Source organism: Thamnophis elegans, chromosome 4 (genome assembly GCF_009769535.1).
Source record: "Thamnophis elegans isolate rThaEle1 chromosome 4, rThaEle1.pri, whole genome shotgun sequence".
NCBI lineage: Eukaryota > Metazoa > Chordata > Lepidosauria > Squamata > Colubridae > Thamnophis > Thamnophis elegans.
Window position 1 is genome coordinate 31,734,327 of NC_045544.1, and position 17,566 is coordinate 31,751,892.

The 17,566-nt window shown below is 37.8% G+C and overlaps 1 protein-coding gene across 1 annotated transcript in view; it reads left to right on the forward strand.

Moving 5' to 3' along the window:
- The first annotated feature begins 10,126 nt into the window (after positions 1–10,126).
- The window catches only part of CDC40 (cell division cycle 40), a 38,248-nt gene continuing 30,808 nt past the window's right edge, over positions 10,127–17,566 (forward strand). The window contains exons 1-2 of the mRNA XM_032216287.1: positions 10,127–10,232; positions 11,735–12,068. Coding sequence (XP_032072178.1) covers positions 11,868–12,068 — 201 coding nt within the window. The 5' untranslated portion in view covers positions 10,127–10,232; positions 11,735–11,867. The remainder of the gene's footprint in view (positions 10,233–11,734; positions 12,069–17,566) is intronic.

Sequence of the window (17,566 nt, forward strand, 5' to 3'; positions counted from 1 at the left end):
TCTTTAAATATCTTGCAAATTTATCACAACCGCCTTCATGGAACTCTAGCACCTGAGAGACAAAGGGGAGGCATGGAAATATATGCTCTAGTCCCAAAGGTGCTTTTTCAAGAGGCAACTGGACTTTCTGGCTTTTCTTTGAAGACGTTTTGCTTTTCATCCAAGAAGCATCTTGAGCTGAAGAAACTTTCTTGGATGAGAAGCAAAATATCTTCAAAGAAAATCCAGAAAATCCAGTTGCTTCTTGAAAAAGCACCTTTAGGACAACCATGACCTGGGTGACTGACACATGTATGCTCTATTATTTTATCTCACTCATTCCAAATTTATGCCATTTGTACCTATAGCTATTGCTTTTACCATATTTATCAAAATTATAAAGTGACTAGTCCCCCATACCACTAGATAAAGAGGCAAATAGTTTCATAGTTTCCCAGTAACATAGAAAACTACTTAAACAGAAAGCAAAGGCCACCTAACCAATTTCCACTGAAGCTGTAGATATTTTTTACAAAATAAATACATTTTGATCTGATTCACCAAGGCACTTAAGTGAAAGTGCATAAGAGTACTGCTATTTCTAAATATATTTTATTTATGGCTTGTCTATTAATAAAGTCTTGTGTATTAAACAAAAACATTCTGGGTGGTCAAATTTTCCTGCTGACAGAACTGTTTCTGCAAATGAATCCAAGAATTGTAACTTTCTATCTCCCTGAAGTCTCCAAAATATCCTCAAACACTGAAAGACTCTAGAGACAATCTAGAAGTAGAGATGCAAAAATTTACTTCTTTTATACAAGGCCCCAACTAGTGTACCTTTGGATTCCAGCAGTGCTAGTCCCAAAGTTTTTATTTTTAAAAAATGTATTTTTATGGTTGATGGCAGTCAGTCAGACGTTTAGGCTGGATCTGTCATTTTTATCCACACATTGAGTGCTTTCCAAGGACTATTATTACTATTATTACTATTATTACTATTATTACTATTATTATTACATACTTTATTCATTAAACATGAAACTCAGTCAACTGAACATTTAAAAATGCATTACAAATACCAGTGACTGGTGCTAATGGCTGATATGGTTTGCTGTCAGCGTCCTAGGTATCAACCAAGTACCTTCTTAAAATATAAGATGTTCCGAGTAGCACAGTTTTTTGCAGTTCCACTGGTGTTATTGCAGGAAGCTGCAATTTGTTGATGTATCTTATAAAATTTTTGGACATGATTCCAAGTGCCCCGATGACAATGAGTATCACTGTTACATGCTTCATCCATTGCCGTGTAGTTTTGATCTAGATCACGGTATTTCATTATTTTTTCTAGTTATTTTTCTTCGATGCTGGCATCTTCTGGAATAGCGTTATCAATAAACTATACACTTTGGCCCTCTACAACCGTGATATCTGGCGTGTTGTGCTCCAAATGACGATCTGTTTGTATTTGAAAGTCTTCACCTTCTCATTCTTGATAACTTTTTCCACTTTATGTTCCCGTGACTTTCTGGATACAGGTAAATCATATTTTTAACATAATGACCAGTGGATTAATTTAGCAACTTGGTCATGTCTAGCTTTGTAATCAGTTTGTACGATTTTGCTGCATTCAAATATTAAATGTGAAACAGTTCCAACTTTGTTATTGCAAAGTCGGCAGTTTGGGTTGTCAGTGGATTTTTGTATCTTTGCTTTCATGGCAATAGTTTGTAGTGCTTGTTCTTGAGCAGCCAGTATTAAACCTTCCGTTTCTTTCTTGATAGTTCTCATCTATAGCCATGTCCATGTCAAGTTGTCATCACTTTTTCTTTCAATATTTTTCAAGTGCTGTCCATGCAAAGCTTTGGTTTTCCATCTATTTAATCTGTCATCCAGCTGTTGTTGTTTTTTTATATTCTGCCTTTGATTCTGTTGTTTTTATGCTGTTCTCTGTTTTCACAGCCTGCAGCAATTTTTCTGTACTTTGGTTCACGTAACCATTCAAACTTCGTTTTTCTTCTTCTTCTTCTATAGTTTGATGGATTTGCAATAGCCCCCTGCCCCCTATTTTTCTTGGTAGGTACAATCTGTCGATGTCACTTCGTGGATGTAAAGCTTGGTACATATTCAAAAGTTTGCGTGTTTTCCAGTTCAGCCAAAGTACAGTTGATGATTCCAGCTGATAGTGTATCACTGGAACTGCCTACGTATTAATGGTTTTAATTATGTTTCCGGCATTCAGCTTTGATTTTAATATTTGGCGGACCCTCCTGATGTATTTATTTTGCGTTGACTATTTGACTTTTCCATTCAAGATATCTGCTTCCAGTATGCCTAGGTACTTGTAACCATCATCCTTTGCTAATGCTTTCATCATCATCATCATCATCATCATCATCATCATCATCATCATCATCATCATTATTATTATTATACAATTGTATCACAGCAGCCAGTTGTTTCGCCGGATTTGGCATTGGTTACTAGTCGGGCCCCACCCAGGGGCCTAGGACGTTGTAACATATTTTCGTAATATGCGTGCAGATCCAAGCAGTGCGGCTTTTTGCATTTGACTGATGGTGATTTTGTCAATTTTTAACTGTTTTAAATGTAATTCCAGTGCTTTTGGAATAGCACCCAGTGTGCCAATTACCACTGGAATTACCACTGCTGGTTTGTGCCATAGTCGTTGAATTTCAATTTTTAAGTCCTGGTATTTTGCGATTTTTTCATGTTCCTTCTCAGCGACCCTGCTATCACCTGGTATTGCGATGTCTATGATTGTGATCTTATTTTTCTCAACCAGTGTGATGTCTGGTGTATTATGCGCCAGTATTTTGTCTGTTTGTATGCGAAAATCCCACAAGATCTTGACCATCTGATTTTCGGTGACTTTTTCAGGCTGATGTTCCCACCAGTTTGTTGCTGTTTTAATATTATAATTTTTGCACAAATTCCAATGGATCATTTGTGCTACTGAATTGTGCCGCAATTTATAATCAGTCTGCGCAATTTTTTTACAGCAGCTGAGTATGTGATCAACAGTTTCATCAGCTTCTTTGCAAAGTCTGCATTTGGCATCATCAGAGGATTTTTCAATTTTGGCCTTAATGGCATTTGTGCGGATAGCTTGTTCTTGCGCAGCCAGGATTAGTGACTCTGTTTCTTTCTTTAATGTACCTGTTGTTAACCATAACCAAGTTTGTTCACTGTCCACTTTATCTTTTATTTTTTCCAGAAATTGGCCATGCAGTGCTTTGTTCTGCCAACTCTCCATTCTTGATTTTATCACATCTTTTCTGTATTCTTGTTTCGTCTGTTGGGCCTTCAGTAGATTTTTGTTCTTTACTTCGATTAATAGATGTTCTTGACTTTAAATAATCAGCCAGTGCATGTTTTTCTTCTTCAACTGTTTGCTTCACTTGTAATAATCCTCTGCCACCTGATTTTTGGGGCAGGTATAGTCTATCAGTATCACCACGTGGATGTAAACTGTAGTGCATTGTCATTAGTTTCCTGGTTTTTCGGTCCAAAAGGTCCAAATCAGCTTGTGTCCAGTTAACTATACCAGCTGTGTATCTTATAACTGGTATTGCCCAGGTATTTATGGCCTTGATTGTATTTCCACCATTCAATTTAGATTTCAAAATTTTCCTAACTCTGTTGGTGTACTCTCGCCTGACAATAGTTTTTACTTCTCCATGCTTGATGTTATCCAACTGCAGAATGCCTAAGTATTTGTAGGCTTCATTTTCATTGCATTTAATTAGTTGGCCATTGGGCATTTCAATTCCGTCACATGCAGTGATTTTGCCTCTTTTTATGGATACAGTGGTGCATTTTTCCATGCCAAACTGCATTGAAATATCGGTGCTGAATACTCGGACTATGTTTGTCAATGATTGGATTTCTATTTCTGACTTTCCATAGAGTTTCAAATCATCCATATATAGTAAATGTGATTTTTTTTCAGCTTCTTTGGCTGTTTGGTAGCCTAATTTCATTTTTTTTAAGATTACTGATAGTGGGATCATTGCGATGATGAAGAGAAGAGGTGAAAGTGAATCACCCTGGAAAATTCCTCACTTGATATTAACTATTCCGTAGATCTCATTCCCAACTCAGTTCTCCATTGTTTCATCGCCTTTTCAGTAAAGGATGTAATATTTTTGCTAATGCCAGTTGTTTCTAAGCATTTTATGATCCAACTATGTGGCAGTGAGTCAAATGCCTTTTTGTAATCAATCCAGACCATATTCAAGTTCGTTTTTCTGTTCTTACAATTTTCTAATATCATCTTATCAATTAGGAGCTGATCTTTTGTGTCCCTGCTCCTTCTTTTGTTGCCTTTTTGCTCTACTGGCAAGATGTTGTTTGTTTCCAAATAATCCATCATGTTATCTGCAATAATGCCTGTGAGTAATTTGAAGGTTGTTGGCAAGCATGTTATTGGTCTGTAGTTTTCAGGTGTTGTTCCTTTAGTTGCATCTTTCTGAATCAAGTATGTTTTTCCAGTTGTCAACCATTCATCAATTTGGCCCTTTTGTAAAATTTCATTCAGTTGCCTGGCCAATATTGCATGTAAACTGGTCAGATATTTGAGCCAGAAACCATGTAATTGGTCCTTTCCAGGTGATGTCCAATTCTTTACCTTTTTTACTCGATTTTTGACCATCTCAGTTGTTATTTCTAATACTTGCATTTGTTTGTTGCCAATGCTTTTCTCAAAGTCATGTATCCACTTTGCTTCCTTATTGTAGTCCTTTGCATTTTCCCACACTTCTTTCCAGAATTCAACTGTGGCCTGCTTTTCTGGTTTTTCACTTTTGGTGTCACCATTCACATTAAGACTTTGATAAAAAATTATTATTATAATTATAATTATTATTATTATTATGATGTTCACAACAATGTGAAGTCACAATTGCCAGTTCTTTAGCTGTTGGCCTTCATACACATTGAGTTTTTCCCAACAATCTAGGATATGGTAATGTTTGGCATAGTATATGTGCAAATCTACACATTATGGCCTTTTGCAACTGACAGATGGAAATGCTGTCAATGCACAAATTTTCTAAGTTCCCTTCACAATTTTGGTATGGCACCCACTGTGCCAAAAACCACTGAGAGCACTACAGCCAGTTTATAATCTTTTAACTTCTATTTTCAGATCTTGAGACTTTGTAATCTTCGGTTCTTCGTCTTCTATTCTACTATCCCCTAGTATTGCCAAATCAATTATCCACACTTCCTTCTTTTCTATCTGAAGTTTTGTAATCCAAACTTTACTTTTCTTTTTCAATCCGAATTGTCCAGTTTAGTTTGTGTCTAGTTAACAATTTCAGCAGTATACCATATCACAGCTATCAGTATGGCTCAAATATAGATGGCTTTGATAGTATTTCCACCATTCTATTGTGTCTTTAACCATTTTCTCACTATTGGATGTATTCCTCACTATGCTTTGCATAATTCCCGACCTCCGGTCCTTCCAGCACACCCTAAAAAGTTGGCTTTTCCAGCAAGCCGGCCTGGCCTGAATAAAATAAATTATTAACTTTAATTGTTAATTTTAATTTAATTTCTAAATCTTACTGTAAATGTCTATTGGGTTTTTTGGATATTCTATCTAATCTTTCTTTTAACTTTTGTAATATGTGTTTTTATGTTGTATGCCACCCTGAGTCCTTTGGGAGAAGGGCGGCATATAAGTCCAATAAACCTAAACCTAATCACATCAAGTCTAGAACTTGTAATTTCCTGATTTATAGCCAGTACTTTTGCTACTACCACACTGCCTCTTGTATTGCCATTGTATAGCCAAACCTATAGCTATTGATTCATTTACTGTAACTCAATGACTGGTGTAGAATAAATAAATGAGGCCCAATAGTCAAGCCGAACTTTTCAATAAACTTTTAAAATACTTTGTGCACAGTCCATTAGATTCTGAATGGTTTAATATAAAACTCCTTAGCAACTGTTGAGAAAATAAAATTAAGAAAACTGAAAGTTCATTCACAATAGCATAAAATAATGGGAGGAACAGAAGATATAATCAGAAGCTATTCTATCAGTTATTAGCATGTAATATAATATTTATATAGTAAAATAATACTTTAGAACAAAGTAGCATAGTTTCCATTTCCTTGTGTAATGATAACTAAGGAAACCAAAGGGCTCTGAAGTCAGTGGGATCATATGTTTTAAGTTCAATATACCTAGAAAAATCATGTAGTATATTCTATCAATTGTTTAAGTTATCTTTTATATGAAATCTAAGTTACATTAATAAATAAAAGTCAGCAGAATACATGTTATATACAATGTTAATAAAAGATGATTCAGGAGAATGACATACATTATTCATTATTCCCATTTCATATTTGTTGCAAACAAAAACAAAACTAGTGGAATATCTATGCATACATTCTCCCATTGCATTCTACTAATTTTTCATTAAGTTGTCCATTCTTCTAGATGCTGTTAATGGTAAGTGCATACCAATATGAAAAGGATGTCCACAAATTAAATTCAAATCTGTGTTCTTCCAAGATCTCCCCCAAGAAATTTTCAGAGCACTCAGTAGTTTCTACATAGTGCTACATCCTAATATCAACCAGAACCATTTCTGCTAGCTTCCAAGATCAACCAAGTACTACTAGATGCTGCCACCTGCTGAGAACAAACCATAAGGCAATGCCCATTCCACACAAAGAAAGTGTGTCTTGTAATTATAAAAATGCTGCCCCTACTGTATAAGAAAGGAAGCATGAGTATCACCTATTTTGATAATAACAAAGCAGGCAACGATATTTCACATCTGAAAAACCTTGCCAAGAAAATAGCAAAGACTTGTCCAGGCAGTTTCTAAGAATTGATCATGGCTGAATAGAAGAAAAATAAAACATTTGTATATTGATACCTTATTGATTAAATAAAAATGAGTCACATAAAATCCACTAAACACATCATTTACAACAAAAAACAAGGAAATATGCTGACAAACCCAATGTATATACTATTATATATTCTTTATTTTTTAGAACAGTTGACTTATTGGAACTTCTGAAATATTTAAGATTAACATATTTCAAATTATTAGCATCTTTTTTCTTTTTCTGAAAAAATACATGCGTATGAATGGGAACAAGAGTAGCTTTTATATCTGGTTAATGGATAATGTGCTTATTTAAATTTCTTGTTCCTATTAGACATGAATACACCAGTGTTAACCTATTTCAGTTTCATAGAAATATTGCACTATCACCGAAAAGATACACACATACTGATAATAAAAGTAACAATTTATTCAAGAAACTCTTTCTAGTCACTGTTATTGCATACTGAGTTCTCACAAACCACATAGACAAAATATCTCAATCCTGCTGCAAGTTCATTAAAGCAATAACAATTAAGACTAAACAGCTTCATGAAAATGAAAACAATAAAGCTATAAGCTGTACACGATTTATACTACTGTGTTCAAAAACTTGTGTTATGATATTGCCATATAAATTACTATATACTAAGATACAATATTTTAGCAAATTGACAGTGTCCAAGATCAGATTATCATATTGTTTTTATTGTGAAAGGTATTACCTTTGATTTTGATTTAAGCTTTTACTTTTCTATTTACTTTTAGAATGGAATTGAAAAACAACCCAGCCAAAATGACAATCATGTTTTAAAAATATTTTCTTTTTCTCTATAGCATGCAACATTGTCTTCCGAGTAAAATTTCAAAAGTTAGAATATGCTTTACCAGAAGTATTGTAATTCAAATAAACAATTCAAGATCTAATATTCAAAGATCATTGAGTCAAAACAAAAGTATATGTATACCATCTCAGATTCTATAAACCCAAGCATAAATCCAAGATTCTATAAACCCAAGCATAAATATATATTCAAATATATATTATGTGATATGTGAATATATATAAAATATTTTATTTTATTACATTGTTATCAGGTTTTTTCATGTTTTTAAAAAAAGGAATTTTAATGTAAAAAGCAATCTTAACATTATTTAAAAGCACTCAAAACCAATGTTAAATCTTCACACCTAGTGTCTATAAAATTATGTCAAATATCATAAAGTACAATCTGGAAGAGCTGTAGTAAGTTGAAAGCAGTTAAGACTGTTATGACACAATTATTTCAGCCACAAGTAAGATTCCAGGGGAGAAGGTTTGGATCTTACAATTTCTGTATAACATACAGGGCTGGATAACTCATTCACTGCCATGTGACTACCCCATCCAAAGATACGTTTCAGGCTTTAAAGAGAAATTAGCTTAATTCAAAAAGAGTTATGATATTTCATAGCCTATTGAAACACAATCATTTATGCTTAAAGATAAATAGCCAGTTGTGTCCCTCCTTACCTCTATGTTTGAGTCAAGAGCTCTATAACCCTGAACCTGTTCCACACACTGCTTTACATAGCTTTATACAAAACAAGGATATATAAAGTCCTCCATATCTTTATTGCATTCTGTGGTATTCTGGCCCATATCCAGCGCATCACACACTCAAACACTCAACAAATGTCCCTTCATATTTCCACTAATGCGTTAAGTGGAAAACACACACAAGTACGCTGCTCCAATTACCCTGAAACAAATATTCCAACCTCGTTTCGTATCATTTAAAGTACATTCATCGGATTTATGTTTTTCCACGCCATTCCGAAGTCCGCCTCGATCAAAGGGGACCGGGAAAGAAAAGGCTCCTTATGCTTTTCAAACCACCCACCTACCCACCCCATCCATCCGATGTGGGAAAGAGGCGAGAGTTTAAGTTCGCACCGAGCCATCTGAGCATGCGATCAGAAACGAATCCCGGATTAACCGGCTCGATCAGCCACGAAATAAGACTACATACCCAGCTTTAAATAAAGATTGCCGCGTATTGGCGGAAGACTCAAGCAGAGAAGGAGCGAGCAACCCCCCACAACCCCCCAAAGACGCATTTCAGGTACATCTGAGGAGGAGACCCTTCACCGCAGCCTCGCCTTTTTTTTCTCATCTTGGGGGCGGGAGGGGGGCAGCGGAGAAAAATCGCCAACCGGAAGCGCCCGCGTGCCCCAATCTGAGGCCGCAGGACTGAGGGGGGAGGGGGGTGCAGCTACTAACACTGACCTCCCCCTTCCCTCGCCTTCCCGTTCTCTTTAACCCAGCACGGGAGATGGCTGGCTGGCCGGCCAGCAGCAGGCAAGGTGGGAGGCGTGACCCCTCTCCGCGTGGAATGACCGAGTGGGAATATCTCACCTCGGCGAGCGGGGAAGCAGCGGGCAAGTGGAAGAAAAAGGGGGCGGCGGCGGGAGGGAGAAGAGGGAGCACTGCAGAGAATACAGGACCGCAGCAGGCAGAAACTCACCGCGTCTTCTTGCTGAGGGAATCCCGGCTCCTGGACCGCGTCTCGGCGTTAACCACCAGCACCGACGTTCTCCCACCCCCACCCCGTTTTTTTTACATCTTCCCACAGCCGCCTCCCCCCACCCCCCACACGTCGGTTCCTTTCCCTTTCTGAGTCGGGGGGGGGAGCTCGCGCCCACCGGGTCCTTTGGGCTTGGAAGTTCGATCGCGCGCGCCGCGATGGAGCCCCCACCCTTGGCCGACGATTGTCTGCGAAAGTCCTGGGGGTGGGGGTAGGGTGCGCTGAGACGGAGGTGAAGGAGAAGTGGAGGGGGGCGAAAGAAGAGAAGGAGAAAGCGCGGAGCTTCCTCGGCACAAAGCTTCACAATAGACACGGCGCGAGAGAACGGCGCGCGCGCCTGTGTGTCTGTGTATGTGTGTGTGTGCCTGTGTGTCGGCGCGAGTGTGCTGAAGGCGGGGCCTTCTTGGCCGGCTCCCGCACTCTCTCCCGGAACAGAGGGGTGGCGCGACCACTGAAGGGGAGAGGCCGGCGAAGGTGTTGTTTGCGCAGCCACCTGAACCGTCAAGCCCCTCACCGCGCGGCTCTTCGGCCTCGGGAGGAAAGGAGGCGGACGTTTGGAGTTTTTTTTCTGATGCCAGTCGCGCGCGCACCCCCGCACCCTCGGTCGGGTGGTACAGGCTAGCTTTATTCTCTTGAAGGGGTTGAGAGCGAGGGGCGGCGGCGGCAGGGTTTTATTGCGGCTTTCCCTAAACCGGCTTCTCGCAGCCAATTAGAAGAAAGAAGAGGAGGAGTTGCCGTTAGATCCAAAGGCAGTCGGACCGAGAAGAAGGAGAACGGCGGTCCGGGAGAGCTACCTTAAAATACAGGTCGGCGCAGGCTAAGCGTTCGTGAGGCTTACCTATTTCTTGGGAGCCTTGCTCCATTTTCCCGATGGAGCAAATGTTTGGTTAGAAAAGGAAAGCATTGAAACGCTGTAGTTTGAATGCTGCATTCATTCTGCCATTATACAATTGTGCTAGGAATATACAATACAGTGTCCAATTGCCGGACAAACCGCGCTGAACTCGGTAGGATTTGCATCTCAGTAATTGGCAAGATTGTACTGTGAAACTTCACAGGACTCCACTAATTGCGGAAGGAAGTCTGCAGGATTACCCTAGCCTCAATTCACTTTCTAATATAGTCGGACAACGTGGGTTGCTGAGCATTCAGCCACCACTTTTAATAATTTAGTAGTATTGAATTTCTAGCAAGGCTACAAATAATATCAACACTTGCCTATACTTATTGAAATAAATGGTATCGGACCGAAAACCAACTGCATTTATAAGTACTCTGATACTTATATGTCCCACTGATTTTTAAAAAATTATGATTTGTGAAGCATGTATAAAATAACAGATATAAGTATAAACATGATTATGAATACATGAAATGGATATGAATAAATGGGGACATTAGGACAGGGACGGTAGGCACTTTGGTGCGCTTATGCACGCCCCTTACAGACCTCTAATGAATTATCCTGTAATTAATAATTATATATTTCATTATAATAACCAACTGAGCCTTACAATGCCTAAGATTTATGCTCGGAAATTTTACATGTCAGTTTATTTTCAACGAAAATATGAAGCTTTTGGAACTCATTCGTGCTTTCTGAATGATCACAAGAATGAACCAATGAATTCCTGCAGTCATTGGGTGCTATTCTTTCTACCACATTTCAAACTGCACCCTAATGCAGTTACGTTAGGCCTGTTGCCAAAACGGAACCGACATTATCAGTAGGTAACTTGCAATTAACATTGCAAGAATTATTTGGTGTTTAGACACATGGGAATTGAAGGCGGGAGGACATTGACGCCTATTTACATTGCTGCATTTCAGAACTGAAAACACTTGATAAAAAGACGCACTTTGTTTGCAAGTGAGGAATATCGATACGTTCTTGCCCTCTTATTTTGGAATAAAAGAGAAGGGGTCCATTATTATTTTGGGATAAAAAGAAGATCGAGATTTGGTTAGTTCTAAGGACGTCACAAATCTTATTTTTTTTCTTCATCCAATGTATTAGCAACTATGGTGCTTAGTCTCTCTTATTACGTGTATCTGGAGTAATCCCGAGAAGATTGATGCAAAATAATGTGCATTTAAATTACCGTTCCCCATCGATAACTATTTTAGAAGCAAGTCTCAAATTGCGCTACACTCCTCCCTCCGCAGCAATCGAAGGTATGCTGGGATTTGTGTACTAGTTGAAAGTCCTAATGCCCTGAACCTTAAACAGCGTAACGCTTCACGACTCCCGTCACAATTGTAGTTGGACAGAAGGCTAAATATATATTTATATATATTGCGTCCCTAGATATGTTCAGTTCAGCCCAAACTGAGGAGAGTCCGGAGAAAAAGAGAATTGTTTTACGCAGCTGCCAGGACCCTTCAGGCTTTTCCCGCGCCCCGCCTCCTTGCCCGAGGAGGGCTACTTCCGTTCGGGTAAGATGTCGGCCGCCATCGCTGCCCTCGCGTCATACGGGGGCTCGGATTCCGATTCCGACTCGGGCTCGGATGCTGAAGGAACGCCCGGCCTTTCCGCTCAGGTCGCCGGGGCTGACGCTGTGCTTCACTTGGCGGCCCCGCCGCCCTCTGCGCAACAGGTGCTGCTGCCGGTAGTGGACTCGGCCCCAGCCGTGTCGGTCAAGGTAAGAGCTGGCCGGCGACGGCCGAAATCCCCACCTAAAAGGTCGGAGCCGTTCGGCTACGAGCCCCGCCGACTCCAGTAGGAAAGGCCAACCTTTTCCAGACTTTGATGGGAGACTTGGCATTCCCAGCGACTACCGATTTTTTTGTTGTTGTTGTGAGCCGGGGGGGGGGGACGCCGTGGGTGTTTTCGTGTGCAAGCTTCCTCCAGAAAGCGTGAGTGTGTTATAGAGAGTCCGTAGGGAAAGCTTATCATCACTTTTTTGAGACTTTGTTGGTCGTGGGAAAGGGGTGGTGCCAGCCATGCACGCTCAGAAATATGTCGATGTTTAAAAACATTACACAGGTAGTAGTCCTCAACTTACAACAGTCCACTTGGTGACAGTTCGGAGTTAAAACAGCACTGAAAAAAAGTGACTTGTGATCATTTTTCACTCTTACGACTGTTGCAGCATCCCCACCATCATGTGATTTACATTTGGATGCTTGATGACTGACTCACATTTATGACGGTTGCAGCGTTCCAGGATCATGTGATCACCTTCTGCAACCTTCTGACAAGTAAAACCAATAGGGAAACCAGATTCACTTAACAATTGTATTACTAATTTAACAACTACAGGGATTCACTTAACAAATGTGGCAAGAAAAGTCATAAAATGGGGCAAAACTCACTTAACAAATTTCTCATTTAGCAACATAAAATTTTGGGTTCAATTGTCTTTGTAATTTAAGAACTACCTGCAATTTTAGCTTCAGCAATCACTGGGAAGGGAGAGAGGGTAAATTTAACTTTACAGACCAGCTCTGATCTTCACAATCTGTTTCTTTCATGTCTTTGTGTCTAGGGCATAGCATTGCAAATGAAATCAAAGAGTTCTTTTGAGTTATGGAACAAGATCTGTTTCTTCTTCTGTATTCTCCAAAGTGGCATCTTCTCTCCTATCATGTGATGTTATTTTGTTGATAACTAGGACTGAGGGCTATTGGAAAAACTTACCTGTATAGAGTCACAATAACTTTCTTTGTAAAGACCTGTTGTGAAGACATTGACAAAAGACCGTGCATGCTAAGTATTAAACAGATCAGTAATTCTTTGTGTCAATTGTATTACTGGCATGAAGCTTTCCACACAATCTATATACCAGTAAAACGCTTGTGTCTGTTTGATTTTTTTTGTAACATTCAATTGGGCAAAATGAAGCATAATAGAGTAACAGTTTTTGAACCAAATACATCAAATAGGGCTAACTTAAGAATGCATCCAAATTCCACAACCCATGGCTCCTGTGAGATTGGAATTTGAAAAGTTGTGGCCGCTTCATTGCTCCCCTGTTATTGTACTCAGCTTTAGTCCCCTGATCATCATTTCTAACCCTCCCAGACAGTTTCCTATAAGGTAAATCTATGGGGAAATTGGAAAGAAGTTAGAAGTCACTCCCACTGCTTCTTTGCCTAACCTTGGCGATTCTGTTTCTCAGCTTAGGTAAGGAAATATCTCTGAAATGATCCAACATGTCACAGGTTGCCTGCTGTTCATGAATTTAAGATTATCATCTTCTATCCTCATATTTATCCATGCATTTTCTGTTTACCTGCTTTGCTTTGGAAGATGGGTAGAACTATTTTTATGCCACAGGTGTAGGTTAATTGAAATATCAATACCCCTGACTCATGGTTTTTACTTAAATAATTTATTGGGCGTTTTTTCTTAGTTCAGCCATCTGCATGTTTAAATGTTTAATTTACAGTCTTAATATGTAAATATCAGTGAATATCCTATTTGCAATTGAATTTCCAGGTCTTTATCAGAATATTCATAGACCAATTTCAGAATTTTCTTTTTTCATAAATTTGGAAGTATGACTACGACTCATCTTACTTAGATAGATTTAGTTCTTGGGGAAGTTGAAATATACCAGTTAGTATCTGATGCTAATACGTATTAGTTGGCATCTCCTGGCATTAGTTTGCATCATTAATAACGCTGTATTATATGCTAAACAGCGAAGGTGAATTTCTGAAATCTACTGTAGGAAATCGTTATTTATGTAGTAATGTTGCTTGAAACCCCATTTGTAAAGGTTATAAATAGCCATGAATGGTTCTTGCTGTCCAGCATTGATTCTGTTTAGGGTGTCCTATAAATAAGTAAAAAACAAACATGGCTTCACTAATAGATTTTTTTTTAACATTTCTAGTAGTTCAGATGTACTGTTAGAAATTAACATATGGCTTGCATTAGTACTGTAACTTGCTCTTTTTTTAATTTAGTGTGTGTCTTGAGTCATCTTAAGATAAACTAAAGGTTGATGTATGTATGAATCCAGTGGTGTTTATTAATTATGATGTATAGTTTAGTCTGTTATGTAAGGTAGCCAACTGTAGCTAATTCAGTAGTTCATTCAAATAAAGTAAAATATTGTTTAATATGGAAGCTTATTGGAAGATAGTACAGCAACCAGTACAGTTGTTCCTGTAAAACAAATGCATATTTCACATTTTTATTAGCTGCAACTTTTGAGTTGCCTTCTAGGTTAGTTCCATATATGGATTTTAGTAATTGAAATTATGTTCTGCTGATTTTCCATTTAACATAGTTAGGTTGTATAGCTGCTCACTGACTCTGAAAAAAAGTCTTTATAATTGAATGGATTCAACTAAATGTCATCATATTCTAGAAACTAATGCTCTACAATGTTAGTGTAATTATTAGAAAAATGGAAGCTGAAAATAAGTTGATGTCAGTCAGCAATCTAAAACATAGCTCAAAATCATCCGTGAAATACTTTCAGAAAAGAAAGAGAAATGACTTTGAAATGGACTTCATAATCTTCAGATTTTAATATTATAAAACTGGAGAGACATGTCAAAGATACATCCATGCATGGAGTCCTAACAATATTTTTTGAGCTAGAAGAGTTCTACAAAAAAGAACAATCTAAAATCAAGAATAGAAAGATTCTTAGCTAGCTATGGGAAATGTCTGCAAGTTATTTCTGCAAAAGGAAAGGTTACAGAGTACTAACTGAAAAGATATTCAAACTTCTGAATATGTCATATTCGCTACTTTTTAAATTTGAATCTGTAAATAACTGCACAAAAATAATATACATTCTAATTTTCAAAAGAAAATCTTGCTTTACCATATATCATGTAAAGGTGTCAGCTTTTATTCCTAATTGTGTAAACGTTTATATATAATATACATATTCTGTATATATCATCCTTAACATGCTATATTAGTGAGACATGCTCATTATGTTCATTTGCTAATCCCAGATTAGTTGATGTTTTATGGAAAGAAGCTTACTGAATTGCTGATAACTTCTGTCCTTTATAATCCTTTTATTAAAGAATCAAAAGAGGACACTCATTTGAACTCCCAACTTTTTCCTTTAATGCATATAGAGTAAATTAAGGAATATAATTTTCATTATCATCAATCATCCCCTGCATAAATTGTTTTTACATATAAATGCTTTTCTACTGTTGTTGTTTTAAACACCAGACAAGGTTTTTATTGGAAAAAAAGTATTTGTCAGGACTTTAATGTCATTTTTTTTAACCAGACATAATTTTGAATGCTTCCTGTTTCAAATTTAATTTTAAAGAAATAATGCACTCTATAATCCTTAAAAAGTAATGTTTTTCTCTATAGTAACAGAATTCTGCACAAAAATACCTACATCCTAAATATCCAGAGCACTTGTCTTAATGGACAGTGCTGAGTTTTATAAGAAGATGCAACTAGTGCAGTGTAATTATTATAGAATATTGGACAAATTTCAACTCTGGTTTATTCTGAGTGGGACACGTCTGGTTAAAACTTGGTTGTCTTGGGTTTCTTTCTCTGGTTTATTCCAAGAGTAGGAAAAATGGGTCTTTAATCCGTAAGCCACATTCAACAAATGAAGGACGCAGCCATTATGATTTAGCATGACTTACTAACCAATTGCAAGTTTGTTTACTACAGCTTGATGATAGATCTATACAATGTATCATTAAAGCTTTTTTCTGCAGCATTCTAATATAAGGATAATAAAACAGACATATCTGAACATTATGACTATTTGGAGCAGAATTAATTATCTCTTTGCACATTTGGCACTGTAACCAGAATTAAAACATTGCATCTGATTATAATTTCCTATTATGTTCATGGTGACAGTAACATCAATTACTGATTAAATTCTTCAGAAACAACATAGTTAAATTGCAAGCTGTATTCTAGGGGGTGCTTTAAAATTATTCAAGAGCTTTTATGTGGACATCAGTTCAAAACTTTGTATATCTTTCTTTCTAAGCCCTTTTTAAAAATGTTTCAAATTTCAGAACCTGTTTGTCATGCAATATGCAGAAAACTTGTTGCTTCATAGTACTGCACGTGGAAGTAGTCGTGTATTTCCATGGATTATGAGGAAGAAGGTGCTGATGGGGATAAAAATGGAAATGCAGCTTAAAGACTGTGTCTAAGGGCGTCTTTAGCTTCTGCTTTTATTTCACAGGCACATGACAAGCTGCTAGTTTTTCCAAGGTAGTTCAGGATAAAATTAAAGGAGTTGGCTGCTTACAAAAGTCAAAATCCTATTTGAGTGAGTTAAGCTCAATTTAATCTCACATCCTAGCTATATTATGTTCCCCAAACCAGGGAGTGCCAACCAGTGTTATGCAAGTGGATTGCACTAATACAATAGGACTTCACTTTGCTTTCTTATCTTTAGCTTTCTGCAATATTACAGTGATCTGGAGATGTGCAGAGGTGGAGGATAGATATTCTATTGTTATTGACCATCCCACCAGCAATAAGTACTTGCTCCAATAGCTGCTTTAGGCTGACAATTTGTAAAGACATTTAATAAAGAAGAGGGTAGGTTTTCTATCTAATTGCAGAAGGTAGCATTTATTTTCAATGGCAGCCCCTTGGCCATAATGCATTTTTGGTTCAGAGGGTGTAGGAAGTTATCACTCAAGGAAAGAAGCTAAAGAATTTCCATTCATTAATGGAAACATTTATGATGCACTTTGGCATCCAATGGTTTAAAACCACAAGATTGTGTAATGTTGATCCTCAAGAAATACATGCAGTAGCTAAATAAGCTGTCTCAGGTGGTTGTGGAATTTATTTTCTCTGATGTGTTTTTAGGGAAAATATTTTCATTAAACATTGATGTAAACAGATTGTTTTGTCTATAATGTTAATAATTTGAGCCAAATTACAGAATTATTCAGGTACAAGAAACAGGCATGTAGATAAATTATTTTTATTGTATAATTATCTTGAAAGTAAATACTCAGTTTGGGGGTGGCGAGAGAAGGGTAAAAGTAGGCTGCTCAGATAGATCATTTTGGCCACCCTGCACTCTACTATCCCCAACTGACTGACAGCTGACCTTTCTGTCTTCTTCCTTTTGTTGCTGACAACACACATCCAGCTGAGGTAACTGCTGACCTTTTCCAAGGCCTCCCTATGCTAAATGAAGGCCTTGCAAGGGTCTCA